At 37.5% G+C, this 25,881-nt stretch overlaps 1 protein-coding gene across 1 annotated transcript; it reads left to right on the forward strand.

The window, feature by feature from the left end:
- The first annotated feature begins 8,779 nt into the window (after positions 1-8,779).
- LOC136037328 (very long chain fatty acid elongase 7-like) lies at positions 8,780-22,489 on the forward strand. The gene is made up of 3 exons (XM_065719999.1): positions 8,780-9,036; positions 15,238-15,425; positions 21,859-22,489. Exons 1-3 carry the CDS (start codon positions 8,928-8,930, stop codon positions 22,444-22,446), a joined length of 885 nt encoding a protein of 294 aa, XP_065576071.1. The 5' UTR covers positions 8,780-8,927; the 3' UTR covers positions 22,447-22,489.
- The last annotated feature ends 3,392 nt before the right edge of the window (positions 22,490-25,881 follow it).

Consider the following 25,881-nt stretch of genomic DNA (forward strand, 5'->3'; position numbering starts at 1 on the left):
CAATTTGGTTTCTATCCTTTCCCATACTTTCGAGCAAGGAGTTGGTGAGAGCCAAGCTGGATAAACTGAGCTGACGCAGTGTCAGTTATTTTTGGATATTTGTAATTGCTGTTATCGAGCCTAAATCGAGTTTGGACCCAACTTGTGTTGACTTCTAGGTCAATTAAGTTGTTTTTGTGACAGATTAAGGTTTTTATCAATACAGACAAGCATTCAAACGCAACGTGCGGATCAGTAAATCGGAATCGGAACAGTAAAGTTCCGATTCGGAACTTTATTGGCAAAACAATCCAAAACCATACGAATTCTTTTTCGTCTCATTGGCCAAACCTTAAAATTCCCAAAACTTGTGAAAGGCCCTTAAAATCCCCAAATCCCTAAGCAGAAAGCTGCTAGAAGGTGTCAAAAATCCTTGTTTTATGGGAAAATCCCTAAGCTGCAAACACTGGTTTGCTCAGGTTTTAATTTTTCCTTAATGAGATTTAGGGCTCCCTAGTCTCAGTCAAAAGTGATGAAATTTAAATATTTTCTTTCCAATTGAACATTTGCAAGATGACTCTGATGATATTTTCATCAACATCCTTGGACCAATAGTGCCACACAGAAATGTAGGGGGAGGTCAAGGACGTTTTTTTTATTTTTCTAAGCAAGAAACAAAAAATCTATTTCCAAAACCCAAGCGGGAATTTTTCGAGTTGTTTTAATGAATATATATAAAAAGCGTTTTTAGAGTTTAAAGGGAGCCACTACCCCCTCTCTGGGACCCACAAATTGGTGGCATTGCCTTAGACTGCAGATCAAAGGAGAATAAGAGGCAACGTCATAGTGGTGCCTGTAGTAAAGATCAAATGGTTCCAATGTCTTATATTTTTTTTTCCTAGAGGCACTTAATATGGAAGGGATCGTCATATAAACTTCAGAGCGATCTCATTCGATTGGAAATCGAAAGTTCTATTGCTCTGTTGAAGACTCAAAAGTGATCGGAGGGCAACTAGCCCCCCCCCCCATACACGACTTTTCCCCAAACACATCCGATACAAATTTTGAGATAGCAATTTTGTTGAAAATAGTTCGAACATCATATAAAAAAACTTTGGAGTCGACACAACCCCTCAGGGCCCTGGGGCAAGCATTGTAAGTTAAGCTCTAGGGGCATTTATGGCTCTTATAGAGGGAATGCTCGTATAAACTTCAGAGAGGGCTTATTTGATTGGAAATTGAAAGTTCCAGTTCATTTTTAAGAGTCTAAAGAGACCAGAGAGCAACTAGTCCCTCCTTTCCATGACCTTTTTCCCAAACCCATCCGATAAAAATTTTGAGATAGTCATCAGATAATTACAATCCAAACATCAGATAATTAAAACTCCAAGGTCATCACAAACCCCCAGGGCCCGAGGACAGGCGTTATAAGTTATGCCCTGGTGACATATACGGTTCTTATAGAAGGGATACTCGTAAAAACATTAGAGAGCGCTCACTTGATTGGAAATTGAAAGTTCTAGTTCATTTTTTTTAAGTCAAAAGAGACCAAAAGGCAATTAGCCCCCCCCCTCGCGTCCCTTTTCCCCAAACTGCCATTGCAAAGAAACAAATTCCCCATTGCAGTTCTTATCTAATGTATAAGATATCTTACCTAATGTGCTAAATTGTACTAATATAGCCTAACTGTACTACGTTGGCAATACTGGACCTGCATTGCCGACACAGAGATATAGACCGCTTTGATCACACATCTTTCTTATTAACCGAAAATGAATCGGTTACAGGTGTAAATGTGATTCCAGGTTAAGGAGTATTTTACCACTCTACTCATAATTTTAGTGGTATTTTCTCATGAGCTTTTTCCATCTTAGCTAGATTCTTGGCCATCTTGACTAAATTCGAGACACTGCGTTAAGAATTCAGACCAGTTTGACCAGATATCTATATAAGATGGGTAGTACCAATCTGGAATATTTACTTTAAGTGTGTATGCGTGTTTCTGACTCATTCTATAAATGTTTAGTTTCTTGGGTTTTTCTTCCTTAGTTTCATCATAACGTGGAGCTGAAATCCACAGCAGCAGGATTTTTAGGGTATTTCACCCATCTCTTAGGCTTCCAAACCTTTACGTCTCTGATCTTACATCTTTCTGCTCAAGTATTTCCACAGGATGTTTCTCAAATGTCTAACAAGTCAATGGGAAGTCCCTAGAAACCCCATTTTCAGTGTCAAAATTCCCATGGGTAGCTTTCAAAATCCTCGTTCTTTCAAAATCACTCGTAAATCCTCGTTTGGCAGAATTTTAGTAGCAGTTATTCAGGATGATCTATTTTGCAACTGAAGATCCATTCAATAAAAATTTTGAGATAGCCCTTTTGTTAAAAAACAGTCCTAACATCAGATAATAATCCTTCCTCCGTGCCCGGAGGAAGGCATTATAAGTTATGCCCTGTGGGAATATATAGTTTTATATAGAAGAGATGCTCGTATAAACATTAGAGAGGGATCACTTGATTCAAAGTTGAAAGTTCTAGTTCACTTTTTAAGAGTCAAAAGATACCGGAGGGCAACTAGCCCCCCCCCGTGCCCTCATCCCCAAACACATTCGATAAAAAATTTTAGATAGGCATTTTGTTAAAAATAGTCCAAAGATTTGATAATAAGAACTTCAGGGACGACACAATCCCACAGGGCCCTGAGACAGGTGTTATAGGTTATGCCCTGGGGGCATATATGGTTCTTATAGAAGGGATGCTCGTATAAACCTTATAGAGGGCTCACTTCATTGGAAATTGAAAGTTCTAGTTCATCTTTTAAGAGTCAAAAGAGACTGAAGGGCAACTAGCTCCTCCCCCCTCGCGTCCTTTTTCCCCAGACCCATCCGAGGAAAATTTTTTAGATAGCCCCATTTTCAGTGTCAAAATTTGCACGGGTAGCTCCATTTTCCGATTCTTTCAAAATCACTCGTAAGTCCTGGTTTGGCAGACTTTTAGCAGCAGTTATTCAGGATGAAATATTTTGCAAGTAAAGACCCATCCGATAAAAAATGTGAGGTTTTATTAAAAATATTTTAAACACCCGATAACAAAAACTCCGGGGTCGACACAACCCCCAGGGCCCGGAGGAAGGCATTATAAATTATGCCCTGGGGGCATACACGGTTCTCATTTGATTGGAAACTAAAAGTTCTAGTCCATTTTTTAAGAGCCAAAAGAGATCAGAGGGCAACTAGCCCCCCCCCCCGTGCCTAATTTCCCCAACACATCTGATAGAAATTTTAAGACAGTCATTTTGTTAAGAAAAGTTCAAAAATCAGATAATAAAAGTCAAATTAACTAAACTAAAATAAATCAAATTAACTAAAATAGCCATATACAATATTTATGTTATTAAATTTGACCGCCATACCCATCCCTGTCGTGTTGACTAACCACGAAATTAAGCATTTTGATTGGTCATGAATAACCGTAAATATAACTGGAGCTCCTTACTACGCGAATATGAAAAATGCCTAGGTATTGTTTTGTTTCTCAACTTATATGCATTACTCAAAGTTAAAGTTTAAGAAAACTTTAAAGTTTGAAGTTTAAAGCAACTTTCTATTTTTATATTTCAAATTTTCAGTCAAATTCTGACAGATCTATTGACAGATAATTTATCTTCGTATGATCCAGATCCCGGAATCTGGTGCTAGAATTTGTCAACCTAGACCGAAGTCAACTAGTCAATTATTAAAAAGCATTGTTTTATACGCCAAAAGAAGATATTTTGGTACGCTGCCAGTAGCGTGAATCGATGAAATTTACAGGGGAGGGGGCGAAATACAGCTAGGGATGCAAATAAATCTAAGGAGCACAGACCCCCCGTCCTCCCTGTTGACACCACTGTACACTGGTTTTCAGTTGCAAAATAAGTCATCCTGAATATCTGTTGCTAAAAGTCTGCATAGGGCAACCCTTGGGAATTTTGACACTGAATATGGGATTTCTAGAACTTCCCATCAACTTTTTGTAGATTTGAAAAAAAAAACATGATGTGGAAATACTTGAGCAGATTGATGTAAGATCGGAGATGTAAAAGTATAGCAGCCTAAGAGATGGGTGAAATACCCTAAAAACCCTACTGCTGTGCATTTCAGCTCCACGTTATGATGAACTTCAGAAAGGAAAACCCAACAAACTAAACATTTATTTATTGAGTCAGAAACACACAAACATAAATATTCCAGATCGGTACTACCCATCTTACTTTAGATATCTAGTCAAACCGGTCTGAAGTCTTACGCGCTATGTCAAAGATCGTAAAAACCCAGCTAAGATGGAAAAAGCTCATGAGAAAATACCTCTGAGATTATGAATAGAGTGTCAAAATACTCCTTAACCTGGAATCATATTTACACCGGTAACCGGTTGATTTTCGGTTAATAATGAAGATGTGTGATCAATGAGGTTTATCTCTTCTGCATCATTGGGATCACCGTCGTCATAAGTTTATCGCCACCAACAGGGTTGTATCCAGGATTGTTTTCGTGGAGGGGGTTTAAAAAAGTATTGTTTTTCGGGGGAGGGGCTGTAATTTTTTTTTTTAAATGGGTCAAAAATTTGTTTATATTCATTTTTTGTTACGTTTTTACGAGCCGGGAAAACATTTCGAGGATGGGGGGGATTCAAGCCTTCCCCTCCCCTGGATGCGACATTGACTACCAACACTAATGATCTCGAGGGAAAAATCGCTAAACGAACAAAAAATTAGTAAATTTAAAATTTGACCGTAATTTTCTTGAAAGCGCTAGAAAAGATATAGTTTTCGATCTTTTAAGTAGTTTTCCGTAGGAAATAGCAGGTATTCTTTATAGGATACCTAATTGTCATCTGACTGGGAGATGAAGGAAGATGCGAAAGTCATCGTCGTGGTTGGAAATATTTTTGATATGCCAGCTCCGTGCAGGGCATCACTGGTCAAAATATTTAGGGGCAGAGGGAGTAAGTTGCATTAATGTTCTTGTCATTTCATTGGATGGTTTATTAAATCAATAATTCTCCTCACTACTTAACATTAGAATACCAACACTAATTTTATTCTGGATCAAGCGTTCTTGTGCTGTTTCTATTGAGTTTTTACCGTATTTTTGCGATTCTAAAAACAATTACTAATAAAAGTTAAAAACCACTAGATTTTTCAAAAAAAATTCTTAAGATTCACTAACCAAAATAAAATCCCTAGGCAAGAAAAGTAGTCGTGAATCACTAGGAGATGACAACCCTGGTTTTGCCAGAATGAATTTCGACTGTGTTGAATATTCCATAGATTAAACTTGACCGAGCAGAGTCTTAGATTTGCTGGATTGAACCTGGTATTGATCAAATTTTGCGTGGGTTTAATTTTGTGTGGCCTGATTATCAACGGCTTGAGTGTATCTAGGGTTGAATTTGACTGTTTCGAATATTGTATGATTGAAAATGATGCGGGTAGAACTTTAAGGATTGAGTTTCACTCAAGTTTTATTTCGACAAAACTTACGAAGTCCACTAGCAACAGACAGCAGAGCTACTTGCTTGGCCCCATTTACATTTGTTTTTCGCAGGAAAGTGTTCGCTTCATAAACTTTCCTAGTCGATTGATTGTTCAAGCTCAGCAATAGCCTAACTACCATTTCTTAAGCAAATACAGCAAACCATCCTTCCGTGTTCAACTTCCGGTATCAAATTTGTGTATATTCATGTTGAAAAAGAATTAATTGGGACTTGTTAGTATTTTCCCACGGTGTTTATGGTATTGAAGCTTGATCAGTATATTCAGTGTTTATCGTGGGGGTAGGGGGCGGGACCCTAAAGCTAAAAAAATTCAAAACTAATACAAACTTTTGAGACTCTTTCTTACAAGATTCCTTCTTCTTTTATTTCCCTGGCCAATTAGTATAGATGGGGCTGGTCGTATAAGCTTCAGAGGGGCCTACTCGATTGAAGATTAGAAGTTCTTGTGCTTCTGTAATAGTCAAAAGGGGTTGGGAGGAAACAAGCCCCCCTCCTAAGACTCTGGGATAGTTTACCTACAATAACCTGGGAATGGTTTGGGGAGTCAAAAAGACACTATGCCTATCTAGGTCATCGAAATGGCATATCTGCAATATCCCGGGAGTGGCATGTGGACGGAGTTGAAACTCTCAGAAACTAGTGGGGGAAGGAAAAGAGAAGCGTAGAACAAGAGCCTCCATGTTTTGTAGGTCTCAAATTTTGAGTTGGGAGATAGGACAAACTTTAATGCACTGAGAGGGGAGAGACAAGGGATTTTTTCTCGAAGGGAGGGTTGGCTAAAAATGTTTTGCGTCAGGTCCACCTAAATGTTTCTGCACAATAAGCCCATATGGGAACAAGAACTTGTTAATATATAAGTAGCGAATTGAATATAAAGATACTATTTGGTCCTCGGTTATCAAAATAGCGTATCTAAACTTCATCAAGAATGGCTTGAGGTATCAAGTTGAAGCTTTCAGATGGTGTTAGGGGGGCAAGTGGATCTAAGATATTGACCTAGGGAAGAGTGAGAGAGGCTAAAAGTGTGCCTCTCTGATCCTACGAAAAAATTTGTATCATATTCATAATCTGTTCACGTCTGAATAGCAAGGTAAATCAAAAGACATAGTATGTTGTCAAGTGATCGCATGATCCATCTGCAAAAATCTAGTGGACAAATCTAGAGGAAACTTTCAAGGAGTATTGGAGGGCACGGATTATGGATCTTGACTTGGGGGAGGGGAAGAGGGGATAGGGCCTGAACATTTTGTTCTCTCATTTATTTAAAGTTTCGGTACTATAAACCCCTGCAGGACTAGCATGTGTCCACAGTGAAGTAGCAATATAGACAGACTGACACTCTATGCACCCAGGCTATCAAAACAACGTATCTGCGTACCTTGTGAGCTGCTTTTGGGATCAAGCTGAAATTAACAGAGGCTGTTGCTGCCAAGTGGACCTTGAATTTTGACTTGGCGTGAGTGGCGTGTGAAAATCGATAAGAACTATAAATCTAGGTTTTCAAAATGCCATACCTGCAACGTCTATGGAATGAATTGTGGGGATTGAGATGAAACTTCGAGTTTCTGGGGGGGGGGGAACAAGAGGAATCCATATTTAGTTTTAATAGGGAGAGAATAACGTGGCCAATAAATTTTTCTCAGATCCATCAATAAGTTTTACTACCTTTAGTACCGGTGGAGCTTTAAATCAATGCAACGCAAAATCAGGGGCACTAATGGAAGGGGGCAGTTGTCACTCTAGATTCTTCCTCCCACTCTAGATTTTGAAAATACCTGTTTTCTGTTATATGTATTAAAAAATACCCTTTTTCGTTATTTTCACTGAAAAAAATTCGAAAAACAACAAAATTGCCACCATTTCAAGATTTTGAAAATTAAATGAGGACTGGCAAGAAGGTAAAAAAAAACTTAATTAGATTTATTCACTTTATAGCAATCCGTAATTGAAATTCGCCTTTTTAGTGTTAGTTGGGGCTACCCCCCCCCCATTTAAACCTTCAAAGAAGCTTCATTGTTATTTGCATTTTATTGAAAACGATATTTATTTTGATCCGGGTGTTAATATTCGTCAACACATCAACAACAAAAAGAAAGTCAGGCAGTCAAAGCAAAATCAGGGCACTAATGGAAGGGGGCAGTTGTCACTCTAGATTCTTCCTCCCACTCTAGATTTTGAAAATACCTGTTTTCTGGTATATGTATTAAAAAATATCCTTTTTCGTTATTTTCACTGAGAAAATTTGAAAAACAACAACATTGTACCCATTTCTAGATTTTGAAAATTAAATGAAGACTGGAAAGAAGGTAAAAAACTTAATAAGATTTATTTACTTTATAGCAAACCGTAATTGAAATCCAGCCTTTTGAGTGTTAGTTGGGGCTGCCCCCCCCCCATTTAAACCTTCAAAGAAGCTTCATTGCTATTTGCACTTTATTGAAAACGATATTCATTTTGAGCCGGGTGTTAATATTCATAAACACATCAACAACAAAAAGAAATGAAAGTCAGGACAGAAATGTAAAATATAGGAGAGGAAAATCATTTCTTAAAATAACTACATTTTGAGACTTTCAAATTAATTTTACCATTTTAAGCGGACTTTGTATGAAAAAGAAAATCTTGTGTGTAATTGAAGACGTTAATACTCTAAAACCTGCAGCCCCCCTCCTAGTTCCTAATTGGGACAAACGCTTTTAAGAAATTAACTGGTTTAAGTGTTCACAAGGTATTCCAATATATATGAAACAGCTATAATATAATCAACGCACCCGACTTATTTCAACAAATGGGCAGGAAACCAGCCCTCTAGCTAAATCCAAATCGTAATCAACACAGCACCCCCCTCCTAAAAGGGAGCACCCGGTAATTTGGAAACCAGATATAATGACTGCCATTACATTTCAAAGCATCATATGTGACCAGGTCGTTCAACCTAGCACATAATCTATTATACCTATTGGCCATGAAAAAAGGTCACCTAAAATGGTAAAATAGTTTGAAGCAATTTAGTTTATACCGTACAACCTGTATACTGATGCATCACTCCCCTCCCAATAGAGGAGTACCCCAAAGTTTAGAGACCATGAACAATGACTGTCATTACATTTATGAACATCTTGTGCGATTTGTTCAACCTCGCACGGATTCTATTGACCATGAAAAAGGTCACACAAAATAGTAAAATAGTTTGAAGCGATTTAGTCTGTAACCAGTAACCTACGCTACAACCGGTAGCAGAGAAAATGTGGCGACTGATTGGTTTGCTGATTTTGTGTAATAGAGGAAAGTTTCTGTTTTGAGGAGAAACGTGGTTCCGAAGACTCACGTGTTTAACTCCTTACAGCTTCAGCGAGTGCCGAGGAAGCAGGCTCTGTTTAAAGCAAAGGAAGTAAATTAAGCACAGTCGAGATGGATAACTTGACTGATGAACATCTCGATTGGTTAAATGACACGTCAAATGGAACTGAACCTGGCTACTGCTATGAGAAGGATTGTTACATCAATGAAAAACCGCTTGGTAAGAATATTTTATGTAGTTTGTGCAAAGAAGAGCTTTATCATTTCCAGTCTAATTGGAAATTTAGCATTATATTTTGCCACTGCAAAACCAAAAATTCTATTGACCTTTTTCTAGTGTCGTAACTGAGGGGGGGGCCCTTGTCATAGCCACTGAGGGGGTGTAAAACTGAGACTCTTTTCTTGCCAATACTATAATGTACTTTGTTGTGGTAGTGCTGGTAGGGAGAGGCAGTGGCGTCGTTTCAGGGGGGTAGTTGCCCTCCAATAATTTGAAGAAAAAATTATTATATAGCCCATGCCCCTTGACTCTCCGGCCTCTCTAATAAAATTCTGGAGCTATGCCCCTGGGGAGAAGGGCAAAAACCAAAGTTATCCCTGGGCGCCAAAAACCCTAGCTACGACGTTTGCCTTCTCCTGTTTTTAGAGGATGGTATCTGCATATTTTAGGTCTCCCCCCTTGCTGTACAACTGATTTATGGCAGTTTGTTCAAGCGGTAGGCTATATTTTCTCATATAATGGAGTATAGGCCTATGCAAAGTTCTTCTAGAGTAGTAGAACGTCATGGCCTGAAGAAACTTCCTGATCATTTACCACCCTTCCTCCTTAATGATACCTGGCCACTCCCAGAATCTTAAGTATGCTATAGTTTAATTGATTAAGGATAGACTGTATATAAGAGAGACATCAAGATAATCTGTTGGATTCTACATTTTATGCTCTTTCCGGATATAATAACTTCTGTTGTCCCAATTTTGCCGGCCTTCCAATAGGGTCAGGTATAGCCATAGTCCATATACTTTACCCCGTTTATTTCAAACCCCATACGAGTCAACCACCGCTTAATACAACTCCCATTCAGCTCAACCGAAATGCAAATCGTCATCCGTTGACTCAACTCCCAGTAAACTCAATCCTTATGCATTTCTACTCTTAAGTTAGGTTGAGTGGCCCAAGTAGGGTGTGAGTTAAACGGGAGTTGAGTTACACGAAGGTTTAATTACGATGAGGTTGAATTAAATGCAGTGGCGGTTCTGGCCTCTCTTGGCCCGAGGCTAAACCTTGAAAAATTTCAAGGCCAAATTTCAACAAAATGTTCATTTATAACAAAATTTGAATACAAAATATCACAAAAAACATTGAATTTATCAAATTCGGTTTACTTTATTTTTGTTTTCAAGGAATGGCGATAAAGATATGGGGAAAATCAATGGGGATATGGGGATATTATTTGCTTATACTTGTTGCCAACAGCGCCCACTACTTTATCTTAATAAAAAAAAAATAAAAATAACAAAATCACTATAACCGCTAGAAGTACTTGTGTATTATTCAGAACACACTCAATAAGTGAAGTTAGGTATTTTCTATCACCATGCTTTCCTTCTCGTAAGAGTATAAAGTCATGTTTTGTCCATAGAAAATTCCCCTTATAGAAAATTCCTGATCATTTACCACCCTTCCCCCTTAATGATACCTGGCCACTCCCAGAATCTTAAGTACGCTATAGTTTAATTGATTAAGGCTAAACTGTATATAAGAGAGACATAAAGATAATCTGTTGGATTCTACATTTTATGCTCTTTCCGGATATAATCAATTCTGTTGTCGCAATTTTGCCGGCCTTCCATTAGGGTCAGGTATAGCCATAGTCCATATACTCTACCCCGTTTAGTTCAGACCCCATACAAGTCAACTCCCGCTTAACACAATTCCCGTTCAGCTCAACCGAAATGCAAATCGGCCTCCGTTGACTCAAGTTAAACGGGGTTAAACGGGAGTTAAACGGGAGTTGAGTTACACGAAGGTTTAATTACGATGAGGTTGAATTAAATGCAGTGGCGGTTCTGGCCTCTCTTGGCCCGAGGCAAAATCTTGATTAGTGCCCCTTCCTGTCTCCTAAAAATTTCAAGGCCAAATTTCAACAAAATGTTCATTTATAACAAAATTTGAATGCAAAATATCACAAAAAACATTGAATTTATCAAATTCGGTCTACTTTATTTTTGTTTTCAAGGATTGGCGATAAATATGTGGGGAAAATGAAAATTTCGGATATTATTTGCTTATACTTGTTGCCAACTGCGCCTTCTACTTTATCTTAATAAAAAAAATAACAAAATGACTATAACCGCTAGAGGTACTTGTGTATTATTCAGAACACACTCATTAAGTGAAGTTTGGTATCTTCTATCACCACGCGTTCCTTCTCGTAAGAGTATAAAGTCGTGTTTTGTCCATAGACGCACTGTTTTGCTGTGGGCAACAACCCCTTATCCTGGAAAAATATAATTGCCTCTTTTTCAGTCTTCGACAAATCCCAAATCTTCGTTTCAAAATCCATATTCAGACACTATCTTCTGTCACTATGCGCAGCAAACTAAATTGAGTTTTGTCTTTGTGGCTATGAAACCGGATTTTCTCAGCAAAATTTCTGAGTGTGTTCTGAATTGAATTGAATCAATTTAATAATGAACAAGTACCAAATATTTCATTAAACGTACCTACATCGTAGTTTGTTTGACGAAAGAACCTAACTTCAATTATTGAGTGTGTTCTGAATAATACACAAGTACCCCGCTAGATTATTTATTTAAGATTTTGCGTCCTTAAAATTTCTGCGCCCAGGGCAAGTGCCCCCCTTGCGCCACCCCCCTTAAACGCCTCTAGTTAAATGAGGGATAAGTTGTATGAGGATTGAGTTGAATGGACGTAGTTAAAGGGGGGTTCAGATGAACGAGGGTTCCGTTAAATGGGTTCAAATGAACTGGGTTCAGTTACGCACACTATTTTTATGAGAGGAGAGGTAAAGGGGACCATTCGGCCGGAAGGGCTCTAAGCCTATCAGGGACTAAATGTCATACTTACTTGCGGGTTTTGATTCTGTGGGTGGTTTAATTTATATTTGTTATGTGGAGGATTACCCCCCCCTACCCCCATTCAAATGATGTCCTTTTAAACCTGGATTACTGAACTTAACCAGATATCATTGTACTAAAAGCGGAAACAAAAACATTGAATTTGATGCCTATACTGATTCCAAATACATTTTCTCTCCAAACTAAAAAAGAAAATTCTCTCCTACTTGTATTTTTAATCGACTAAGTTTTGTCATGATTAATTATGTTTGCGGTTTTAACAGACAAACAGGTTTGTAGATGTTCCATTAAAGAGTTCTTTTTTTATTAGTGTACTGAGTGTGCCAAAAAACTCAAGACAAGACATTGAAATTTTTTTGCCTTACTTGGAAGAATATCTCGTCTTCTTCATCAAGCGGACGCACTTGTTTATATGCTCCGAGGACACCTTCCCTCTCTTAGCTCCTACCTCGATTGTTTTTTTTTTCTCTGCTTGATAAAAGAAGTAGATTTGCCGCTATTAGATCTATTGGTATACTTTTTTCAAATATATGCTATACTACTACTACTAATAACTCACCGCAGCACCAGGCCGCCTGAGGCCAACACAGCTACGGACGCTCCTCCTCTAGCCCAATATATTCAACTCTTTACAAACCTCCCAGGAAGTTCCCGTTTCGTTTAAATCTTTATTTATGACATCCTCCCACCCCAGACGAGGACGACCTTTTTTCGGTTTAGCCCTAGACGGTTGGCCAAAAAGGACAATCTTCGACAATCTGTCATCCTTCATCCGTAGAACCTGGCCTAGCAATCTCAACCTTTCTTTCATCATAGCCCTAAAAATCAGGCTTAACCCAAATTATATGAAAATACTCTTATTAGTATTTTTATTAAAAACTTTTTATTTGACTGATCTTTGCCAGGCATTTCGGTTCAGAGGGTTCGATCCCGACTGATGCAAGGCTGGGCGACAGGGCTGTCCCTTTAGAGTTTAAAAATATATTTTGCTGGATTTCCATAGCCAACCCAAATACCGATATATTGGAATTCCAAAACTAAGTATCTACTTCAACGGAGACAACGGAGTGTCAAAGAAAGGAAGACAACTTATTAGTAAAATTCTGAATTTACTTATTCCCTTCCGTTCTCAAAATAAAAAAAAACCATTATTTTTGAATTTTCTCGAAAATTTGAAAAAAGCAGACATTAAGCAGTGGTAAAGGCGGCCAAACTCAGGTCAGACTAACCGACAGAGTGTATTCAATTTACTAGAGTAGGTAATTTATACACAATCCTTTTCTTGTAGTATTCTAGCTTATTGGATTTTAGTAGTGACCTATCAATAAACCCCATCACTAATTTGCTTTAGAATGCTGAAGGAATTGCTGAAGAAGTGACTTCTGCAATTTTTGTCGTTTATGACAACATGTTTTACTTTATAAACGTTGAAAGTAGCCCTTCCTCTGAGAAACTGACCAGGCAAAATTGTTAGTTTTTGCGAAGATTAGTAGTTGGTCCCCACACATCGGTTGACGATACGATTGAACTGAATTAGGTTTAACATAATTTGAGTTTATTGGGTCAGAGGAAAACGAACTATATATATATATATATATATATATATATATATATATATATATATATATATATATATATATATATATATATATATATATATATATATATATATATATATATATATATATATATATATATATATATATATATATATATATATATATATATATATATATATATATATATATATATATATATATATATATATATATATATATATATATATATAGGCATGTATTTTGGAGGTGATACCTGACACGGGGATGCCATGGATATTCTGTGGTAGCCACAACACTTGGCTGGGTAGAGAATTTAAAGTGGCGAAACCCTATAGGCCAGTGTATTCTCCTGATGAGCCCTTGTGTTGGGTTGCTGCCTCTGAATTATTTGTCTTTATTATTTTTTCTATTGTTTGGTAAATGAGGACTTATACTTATTGACGACATGACTGCCTGTCCATGGATTATTCTTTATGGTTGATTGTGTTTGGCTATGCTGTTTGACCTATGTGATTGTATGGATGAGTAGGGTTAAGGCCTCATTCAAGTGCTGGTCTATATTAATCACTAATTTAGGAAAACAGTCTTCCTTTTCTCCTTCTGTCTCTTTTTTTTATGTGTTTGTGCTGTTGCATTGGTGATTTCTCTTTTCATGATATATATATATATATATATATATATATATATATATATATATATATATATATATATATATATATATATATATATATGATTTGGAAAATCATGCATTTGCCTCTAAACTATAAAAACTGTATATAAGACGAGTTCCACATTCCAAATCATGACACGAATCAATCTAGAAGGTGTGACACAGTGGAAATCACGCGTGAAGGAACAAATGGCACTCCAAGATGAGTACCGAGTGGCGGAGAGTGGGTAATATCTCGAAAGAATCTCTTGATTTAAGACAGTCGATAAAGTATACTTTTTTGGCACTTGTGTATTATCCCTAACACACTCAAGAAGTGAAGTTAGGTTTGTCCTACTGAAATATACCAAAATATGATGAAAATATAATATTTTATTTACACAATTATGGAAAATACTTTAGAGAACTATAGAAAGCAGGCTTCCCAGAACGCCTAACCTAATCACCTCTATATATTAAATATTTAATTAAAATATACCTACATCGTAGTTTCTGTCACTGAGACTTAGCTATTTATAACCGAATGCAGACAAATAACCGGTTTTACTCACATCAAAAGAATCAGAAACTTGAGTGTTTTCGGGATATTTAACAGGTATCTGGCTTGATTTAGGACAACAGATGTACGGAACTTAGTGTACGGTGTACGGTACTTAGCCGGTACTTAGTGTAAGGTGCACGGTACTTAATGTATTAGTGCACGGTACTTAGCCAGTACACACTCGAGAATTTGGATCTATAGGTACGGGGTTGAAACAACTGAATCACTTGGGAGATAGATAATATATATGTAGTTTGAGCTGTATATTTGCACATTATGCGGGGGGAGGGTGTTGGGGGTCAAGTATAGCGGGGATGCTTGCAAAGTGTAGCCTAAGCAAACCTTAACCAAAATACCAACTACATATTTATTAAAATATACCTGCAATGTAGTTTTCCAATGAGCCAAAGCTAATTGTCTCCCGTATACAGACAGTATTAAACCGGTTATTGTCAGATTTTATAGACCCAATTTCTCGAGTGTGTACTGGCTAACAGATAAGTAACCTATCTAGTGTCCTTCTTTTTTGTTGTGACCCACCTCATTTTTCAGAAATCATTGTTCGCGAATGGCCACTGGTTTACTTTCCGCATAATTTCGCGATTGTTGTTACTTACATACTTACCTGTAAATTTATTGGACCAAGGATTATGCGCAAATACGAACCCTTTGATCTGCGATATGTAATGCAGGCTTATAACCTACTCCAAATTTTCATAAGCTGCTGGCTACTCAAAGAGGTGAGTGATCTTCAAATATATACTTCTTAATCCAGTATCTATATGTTATTCAGGGCATCTTTTTAGGTCATGAAAATGAGGTAGCCAAGGAATTTTTATTGTTTGCTCTAAGAGTACAGGGTTTGGTGCATCTGTTCGCCTCCTAGGCAACCAAAACACCTTTCAAATTGTACATGCAAGAACTGATGCTACGATTAGTGTTGAGTTGTTAAATTTCCAATCAAGGTTTTTAAGTCTGTCTCATCCTCAAGGTCGTATCTAGGGAGGGTAGAGGGTTTAAACCACACCCCCAAAAAAAAATATCTGTCGGACTCGTAAAAATATATTAAAAATAGATATAAACAAATTTTTGACGCGTTTTTTTAATTTTTTGTAACCCCTCCCTCGCAAAAAATTTCTTTTGCACCCCCCTCCGAAAAAAAATCCTGAATAGGCCCTGATCACCCTATATCAAAACGGTTCTCTCCACATTCCAATGACTTTTTTTGACGTAAATATAGGCCAACCATCATCATAAACAATCATCATTCACAGGAGCTTTAAATAAAAATAAATAAATACAAATATATTCTAGCATCTCAGATCAATTTTTTTTAAATGAATATATTCATTTTTGATCCATTAACGTTAGAAAAATTGGAAATCTCCTCAAACCACCCTTAGTAGCATAAGCAGCGTTAGAAAGATTAGATATAATTTTCACCGGAGGGGATTAGGGCCAGTGAAATTAAATAAAATTAACCCAGTGATTTCGGTAAACGTTTACATTAACAGATTATTCTGATGGCTAAGAAACAAGCTTACCTCTACACTTAGAATTCCATCCTGAATCCAAATTTAACATCCATTTGCATCAGAAATGAAATTTACCCACAACCTCCTAATTCTCTTTGGAGTCCATTGAAGACAAACGATGACATTTAGAGGAAAAAGGAAGTGTTTTTCAGCGTAATAAATCTTCATAGAATTCTGTGAAGACTATTGTGGCTTGTGACTGGTATTCTGTTGTGACTATTGTTTGATCATCCCGTATGGTCTTTACTATGCTTAATAATTAATTTGTTGTGCTATGTATCTATCTTATGTAGAGCACCTAGTGAAAAGGTTTTAAAGTATTATGTTAGTGCCGAATAAACCCCCCACCCCCACCCCCCGAAAAAACTCTTGACCAATGAACTGATGTACGTATGTTTCAAGCCGTTTAAAAAAGTTTTTGGCGCTTTTTCGGTTGAATGAAAAATGCATATGGCCCATAAGGGTCAGAGGGCGTTTGGGTTATAGTGTAAGAACTTAATAATATGTTTCAGGCCGATCAAAATTCGTTTTAGTCGATTTTCGAAAGCCTCTACCCCAGCCAAAATTTTCTGTATTTTAGGGCATTCCCTTTCAACTCGTCTACTTTTAAATTGCAATCAACAGACTCCACACTACCTGTCAGAGCTCTGAACGATTGAGTCTAACCCTGCATTTTACAAAGACGTACCCTGGGGGAGGGCCTTGGGGCTTGGCTCCGCTCCCCAAAAATCCTTCTCCCGATTTTTAGGAGCTTCTCATTCAAATTATCATATAATTTTTTTTATCGTTACCCCTGACCTCCCCGAAAAATTCCCACGCCCTTGTCTGATATTGTATGCAGACACTTATGTATTATATATATATATATATATATATATATATATATATATATATATATATATATATATATATATATATATATATATATATATATATATATATATATATACAAAAGGCAGTATTTTCAAACTCAAAACTAACCTTCCAATCTACGATTATCTTATTTTCTGTGAGAGTGAGAGTTGTAGTAAAAACGTGAAATGTGACTCTCCTAATAAACATATCTTCTCTGATGATTTATCATTTTTTCACCGATGCTTCAACCGGAACCGAAAACAAGATCACGGATTTAATTCCTGATTTTGGCAGCCCTTTAGTACATAACCCTTGACCATCACATCTATAGCATTTGACTTAGCCTTTGTTGGCAATTAGTGAATTCTAACATCGTTTTACTTGATGACGAAGCTGAAGAACTTTACAGTATCTCAATGAAAATGACAAAACGATGGGGTTTTCAGTGCATAAAAATTTCTCGAGAACTTTCTCTTTCACAAAATGATAAAGCTGTTTACACGTTTGGTCGTCACGATTCTGACCGTATGTTTAATGACGAAAAAAAATACGATGGTGGGTTTCCCATATTTTATATGGCTACGGAGTCTCGTCCTTTGTTCGGTGAAGAATGGTTTTGAGGGTCACTCAGTCTCTACCCCCTGTTGTAGATTTTGGAGTTGTTCCACCATGCATGGTATAATTTACGGCACATGCTGCCAAAGTCACAAGGTATGTACGGTTTCTAAAGTGGGTGCCGACTCGGAAAGTTTAATAAATGCAAAAAATGATGTCCAACTTGTGAAAAGAATTCAGGATTACTCGAGGGATCACGTTTTCTCAGAAATCTTGTGCACCAGGTCGCGCGTGCCAAGTGTGATGGAAGTATGCCAAGCGTTTTGAGGGGTGTGGCGGAGCTTTGCCAAGAGTGGCGGAACTATGTGGCATACGTGACGCTCCGAGATGTAAACCAGGTGGCAGGAAGTCAGTGTCTGGATCTTCAGTCCATCTGGATCGTTCGGAGAAGTAGGAAGCGCAGAATACACCTCAGCATTTATGTACTTTTTTTAGGGACGTGGATTTCATCAGACTGGGCCTATCTTTTTCTGGTGAGGCATCTGTGTCTGATTTTACATCTTGTCATTTGCTTTTATAATGGATAGGCATGTACGAAAGAAGTATTTTTATAGGAGCAAACCCAGATTTTCACAGGAACCTTCTTACTCGTAAAAATTATCGAACAGACGCATAGTACGAAAAAATCCAAATTCTAAATTGTAGAAAAATGAAAAAAAAACCTGAAATATAAAAAACAAAAACAAAATTGAAAACATGAAACATGTAAAAAAGTGAAAATTTGATGGTCAGAGTAAGCTGTCAACCGGGAACTATGCCAATTTTTAAACGAAACAATATGGCAAAAAATCCTAAGAATAGGGAGAATTCCGCTTACTGCGTAATTGCTTTATCAATTCAATCAAAGATCGGCGCCAACTGTTTTAAGATTCAAAGATTCACATGTCAAATTTGCAAACTTTGTTTAAGGCATGACTGGATAGTAATAGTTATGTTTTATGATGCATATGTTCATATGTTCTTATAACGTTTTATGTTAAAAAAAATAACAGCCGTTCAAGGGCGTCAATTCGCAGGTGAGAGGGGGAATTACCCTCTAATCCCCCCTCCTCGTGTTTTTTTTAAATTGTAAAATACCCTTTTTTCAGTAATTTCATTGAAAATATCGAAAAAAAAACAAAATTTCCCCATTATTTTGAAAAATACATTTTGCCCCCACTCTACATTTTCGTGTATTGACACCCCTGCTCCAAGAATTTTGGACAAAAATCGGTTGCAAAGCAGCATGTAGCACGCGATTTCAATACAGTAATACTAACTACATCGACTATTTGACCGAAGCAGGCAGCCGACCCAAGTTTTTCTGCTTTATGACGTTTCTGCTTTTTGAGCTCAAACAGTTTCTGCATTATGAACAGGAAGTGTCGGTAGCGTAAAGCGTTATAATATGGTCTGTAATCGTGTCAATTCTTGCGAAACTGAATTTTTCCAACATAACTTCTTAAGAAAGAAAATGGAATTTTTGTTAATATACAGAATAAGAATATACAGAGATAAGAATATAAGAATATATAGAATATACAGAATAAGAATAATATATACCAAATACAGAATAAGAACACTAAAGGTTGATCAGCTGTAGTGGAAGGATATAGAACCTCAATACCCATCTATTTTGCCCATTGACGTAGCCACCTACCTCAATGCTGGTTCGAGCCTCTCTTGCGCACGTGGCCAAATCTTGATTAGCCCCCTCCCCCCTGTCTCCCACCCAATTTTCAGGCCCGATTTTAACAAAATTTTCATTTATTAACATTTTTTCAACTTTTTATTTAATTAATAATTTTTTCTAACTTTTTTTTGATAGATTTTTAAATTGTTTAATTTTTACTAATTATTATTGAATTGTTTCGTTTGTTTTTAACTTATTTTCCCTAATGAATTAATAATTTAGTGTTGATAAAGTTACTACAATTATTAAAATTGTGAATATAAGGTTAATAAATAATTTTGTTTCACGTATTTAATAGAATAATTCTAACGGCTAGATTATTTATTTGAAATTTTGCGCCCCTAAAATTTTGTGCCCGGGGCCAATGCCCTCTCTAACTTCCCTAAAATCGCATCTGACCTACCTTGGCTAGTTTAGGGGCTCTTTAGGTTTGAATATATTTTTACAGATAGCACAATTTTTACAGCAAGTGTTTATTTTTTAGTGTAAATCGTTATTAGATTATTCAATAAATTTGAGATGGACTTAGATACCCTATGCAGGTAGCAGTGGCCAAAGGAAGTTTTTTTTTTGTTGAGCTCCAAAAATAAGAACAAAGAAGATTTTCTAATTAATCATTTGGTATTTTCTTCCGGGCAAAATTATTTTTTAAAGAATACTGCAAAATTTTGCTCTAATAAAATGATAATGTGCATTTTACTTTGTGCTTGTTATTACTATTGGCAGACTCATGAAACTGATTCGAAGTTCGGGCCGCAAAGACCCTTTGCATCCACGCACAAAATAATATAGCACCGATAGCCATTGGGCTATTATTACCCCTTGGGTGTGGTATTTTGAGATAGGCCTCGTCTATCATTTTTTTCTTTGGAGAAGAACCATCCTTGTTAGTATCAAGCAGTCCATTATTATTTTCCCCTATCCAGAGAACACAGACTTCCAGCTTCATACCGCCTTGGCCAGGCAACGCTTGCTCCTCAAAAGAAACTAGTCACTTATAGCTCTCAGGCTATCAGCGGGCAGGAGCACTTGTTCCTCAGAGCCGGCACTAGCAAGAGAACTTTTTTCTCCCACCTCAGATTGCTCCTTAAGTGTCTTTTCTTGCGCTACGACTGGCACTTCGTACGTCCAGGGAGATTGAACATACATAATTCTGACAGCCATCACTGACTTTGTTCCATCCAATCTTGGAAGCGTGTCATACAAATGTCAGTGGCTGGGCGGTGACTAAAATCAGCAATTGTAGGGCCCTAGTTGTGCTTGCTACTCTGAGGGGCATTGCGATGTGGCTGTCACCACTAACCCCAATACTGGTGGTACTGAACGTGCCTGAAACAATTAATATTAATATTTGACCATTATTAACATCAGAGTTACCAACAATCATTAATTTACAGAAGAAAACTACTTTAAAGAGGGGATTCCCCATGTAAACAGTTCAAAAGTTTTTCCGATAATTATTCCTATCAAATACCTCCTGCATTGATGAGAACCATATATTTTGAATCAGAAAACCCTCAAGAATTTTTTAGACTAACCATTTCACCAAATTCCATTTATGTTTGTTTTGTTCATTTCAGGAGAAATAGGGTGGCCACAAAGCTCTGTGACCAGTATAGTGGTTATGGTGCCTTACAAACATGCAATTGAAATGCGCGGAGCGAATTGCTTTTAAAATAAAAAAGAATTAGCAATATTTTCCATTAAAAATTTTTTGACATAAAAGAGAAAACTCAAAATTACGGTGCAATATTTTCTTACAAGGCCTATTATAGATATGTACTCAAATTGCAAATATAAAGCTATCTTGATTTCTCCTGAGGTTCTGTGTAATTCTTCAACGGCCGATCCTGGTGTAATGTATCGTGCAGAACTGCACCAAGCTTTGCAAGAATTTTTTTTTTATATGACCCATGATGAATTTTTAAGTCCTGGGTATTAGAAAGACATGTAAAAATCACATTAATTAAAAATAGGCATCTTCAAAGGCGTACCGGTTATGCGGGTCTTTCCAGGGGAAATGTCAGGTTTACTCCCCTTCATCCTCGAAATGTGAAGAATGTATGGAACTAATCACTTTTCTGTTACTAAATTTCTTTAAAAACCTTTTCCACAGTTACTCCCCCCCCAATAATCAAAATATCTGGTAGGGTCTTCATCTACTATTACCGGTTATACGGGTAATACGGTTATAACCGTACCGGTTATACGGGTCTTTCCAGGGGAAATGTCAGGTTTACTCCCCTTCATCCTCGAAATGTGAAGAATGTATGGAACTAATCACTTTTCTGTTACTAAATTTCTTTAAAAACCTTTTCCACAGTTACTCCCCCCCAATAATCAAAATATCTGGTAGGGTCTTCATCTACTATTATTATATTTTGCAATAAGTGTTTTGGTTTAAGAAGTGCTGACGAATTTCGGAATATGTTGATTCTATCTTTTTTATCATTATTTGCTACTTACAGCTTCTGATTCGATGCCCTTCTTTTTCAGTTCTGGGTCAACGGCTGGGGAGGAAGTTATAATATGACATGCCAGCCGATTGATCGATCTCCCCTAGGATATGAAATGGCAAAAACGGTTTGGTGGTGCTTTATTTCGAAGTATGTCGAATTTTTGGACACCATATTTTTCGTTTTAAGAAAACGAGAACGACAAATCAGCGTTCTTCATTTAGTGCATCACTCCTTAATGCCAATCACTATTGGCTTTGGTCTTCCATTCACTCCAAACGGACATGGCACGTTCTACGGACTTGTCAATTCATTCATTCACGTTGTTATGTACAGTTATTATTTTCTAGCTTCACTAGGTCCGAAGGTGCAGCAGTATTTATGGTGGAAAGTCCACTTAACAAAAATGCAGCTTCTGCAGTTTTTGATTGTATTTTCCCATCAAGTACAAGTATTTATTTATGATTGTGATTTCTCAAGGACAATAGCAGGAATGGAGTGTCTGTTTGCAATTTTACTGACGATTTTGTTTGGCAATTTTTATGTGCAAAGTTACCTGAAGAAGAGTAAAGGGCTTCGACCCCCAGCAGTTTGCATTGCAACACAATGTAATGTAAAACAAGAATAGATGTTTTGTTAAGTTATTTAATATTATAAGTTGTATCGCGTCATTCAGTTTTTATCTTTGCAGGAGATATTCTTAAATAAACCTCGACCATGTAAACGGGGAATGTCAAAATTTTAACACATCTAATGATTTAAAATGAAGCTAGATGACTTGAACTGCAGTCCCATGAAGTGTTTCTGCTGTCTGAACCGAGGGGGCGCCCAATAAACCATCAAATGGTGTACCTCTCAGAGCGCTACGTGTGGTGCACAGTTCCACCACACTTGACACAGTTTCCGCCACGGTTGGCACACTTCTGCCACGCTATCTAGTGTACGTGATTTCCGAAAGTGGGCGACCCCTCGGTCTGAACACAAATGAAGAAAAATAAGCAGATGTGGCATGTCATTCCCAGAACGAAACGAAACTTTCTACAACATGGCCTTTAGACAACCTGTCTATCTGACTGTTACCTTTTCTCTTAAATCAATATTTACAAAAAAAGATATATAGGCTATATTCCTGAATTAAAAGCCGAATATGAAAAGCACACACTAGAAAAACAGTCATACACACTTCGACTTTTTTATGGATATTCTGGATTTTTGGCTTGAGTTGTCAGATTTGGTTTCCACCATGGTCGTGTTTATCAATAGATCTCTGGTACAGGGACCACGGATAGATGAGGCCCTTGGAACGAATTTCCTATCTAAAACAATTAACGCTTCGAACAATTTCATTAAGTTATCAACATCATACAGAGGGCTTTAACGCTGTGTAAGTAAATAATGATATATCTACTGCATCATTTTTGTCCTGACCACTTCGTGTAGAAGCGGTGGTCTTTTGAGCTTGCTAAGGGATCACTAAAATATAATTTAGAAGTTCTAGTGGCCTTTGCAGGGGGGCAAAAGTCATTGGAGGGCAACCAGTCAACCTCTCGTACTCTATTTTGCTCCTGAGCACCCCAATTTCATTCAAAATGATTAAAGGGTTAGACAAATGTGCCTCCTTGAGGAACATGATCCACACAACCCTGAGGACATGGGCCCGAAACTATACAACAGGCCCATTCTTCCCAGGTACATTTTAGTAGAAAAAATGAGGGAGTAGCAACATTTTGAAACCAAAATCCTGCAAAAATTTAAAATACATAAGATTGGAGGCATAAATTGGACCCTTGACCCTATCCCCTAAACCAAAAATGCCTCATAGATATTTTGTGTTCAAAAATAGTCTAGATGTCTAGTAAATGCAGCTTCAGTGAAATCATAACCCTTGCAGCAACAGGAGAAGGGCTCTAAGTTCTGCCAACTGCCCATTTTTCATAGAGACATCATTAGTCGAAAAGGTGGACATATTAAACCGTCTTTGAAACAGAATCATGTAAGGATTTTCGATATGAAAGTGTGGATATCCTACCCGGGCTTCCCATTTTAGGTGCTGGCAAAAATGAATGAAGTCTAAAGAGCTATTTTTCTCTGTCATCTAAGTGCTTGACTTTGCTACTGCTCTTAGCGGCAGGCAGTAATTTGGAGAGAAGAGCCTAATATATTGTGACGAATTTTTGCTGACTGATCTAGGTGTTTTTTCAAAGACTGCACTGCTTTTCAACGATCGACCACACATACAAGTTCAAATAGGGGTAAGTCCTTTTATTAAAACAGTGAGAAACAGATAAAAAAAGTTCTGGATATTTTGACCACATACATACAAGTATTACAATTAAAACACACACAGGCCTGCCAGTCTGTCAGGGACCTGCACAAATTGACTTGATAACAGTCGTTTCCCCGATTAGACCATCTGGGGGGGGGCTGGAGGGAGAGGAACAATTTAAAAAATTAGAGGTATTTTTAACTTGCGAATGGGTGGTCGGATCTTAATGAAATTTGATATTTAGAAGGACCTCGTGTCTCAGAGCTCTTGTTTTGAATCCCGACCGTATCCGGTGATACTGGGGGAGCTGGAGGGGGAAACGGGAAATCTTGGAAAACGCTTAGATTGGAGAGATCGGGATGAAACTTAGTGGGAAGAATAAGCAAAATTCCTAGATACGTGATTGACATAATCGGGCTGAATCCGCTCTCTTTGGGGGAGTTGGGGGGGCGTTAATTCGGAAAAATGAGAAAAATTGAGGTATTTTTAACTTAAAAACGGGTGACTGGATCTTTATGAAATTTGATATCAGAAGGAACTCATGTCTCAGAGGTCTTATTTTAAATCCCGACCAGATCTGGTGACACTGGGGGGAGCCGGGGGGGGGAAATCTTGGAAAACACTTAGATTGGAGAGATCGGGATGAAACTTGGTGGGTAGAATAATCAAATGTCGTAGATACGTGATTGATGTAACCGGACTGGATACGGTCTTTTAGGGGGATTTAGGGGGGGGGTCCATTGCTCTGGTGAGTTCGGTGCTTCTGAACGTGCTAGGACGACGTCAATTGGTAGGCGAGTCAGGGACCTGCACAAATTGACTTGATAAAGTTGTTTTCCCTGATTCGACCATCTGGGGGGGGGGCTGAAGGGAGAGGGAAAATTAGAAAAAATGAGGTATTTTTAACTTACGAGTGGGTGATTGGATCTTAATGAATTTTGATACTTAGAAGGACCTCGTGTCTCAGAGTTCTTATTTTAAATCCCGACCGGCATTAGGCCTCTGATTTTCCTTTTAAATCAATCTGTTGATTCCTATAATTTTGCTAGAGCTCATGCTATATGAGCTCTTGGCTCTTCCGACCTCGTCACAAGTGCCATATAAGCTCTTAGCTCTTGTTGTATTTAACTTCCGATTGTTTTCCTAATCATACCCAGGCCTAACTAAGATATAATTTGAGGTACCGGTCCCTTAAATCCCTGGTTAATTGCTTTTAAAATGTGTATAAATCAGTAAATGCACATTGATTCTAGTAACGTCCTACGTTTAAATTTGCAAGGATAAAATTTGAATATACTAAAAAAATTGGCGATGAATAATAATTTAGGTAAAGATAAATTCAGGTAAGTAATTTAGGATGAAAAGGAGCATTATTGTTTGTACGGATGGAAATCCTGTGATACTTTTGATCTTGTTAAACAGTTAGTGATAACGAACTGTAGTAAGAAGCTCAAAAGTAAACGAAACTCTAAAAACCGGAATTTTGATGCTAAAAGATACATCAAAAGAATCAGATTCTTTATGCTGATTTCAAATATATAAGTTTCATTAAATTTAGTCTTACTCATCAAAAAGTTACAAGCCTGAGAAAATTTGCCTTGTTTTGGAAGATAGGGGGAAACACCACCATCGCATTCAGCGTATCCGAGAACCCTACTGTAAAAGTTTCAAGCTCCTATCTACAAAAACGTGGAACTTAGTATTTTTTCCAGAAGACCGATCACGGGTGCGTGTTTATTTGTTTGTTTTTTCCCAGGGGTGATCGTATCGACCAAGTGGTCGTAGAATGTCGCAGGA

The sequence above is a fragment of the Artemia franciscana genome, chromosome 16 (genome assembly GCF_032884065.1).
Source record: "Artemia franciscana chromosome 16, ASM3288406v1, whole genome shotgun sequence".
Classification (NCBI taxonomy): domain Eukaryota; kingdom Metazoa; phylum Arthropoda; class Branchiopoda; order Anostraca; family Artemiidae; genus Artemia; species Artemia franciscana.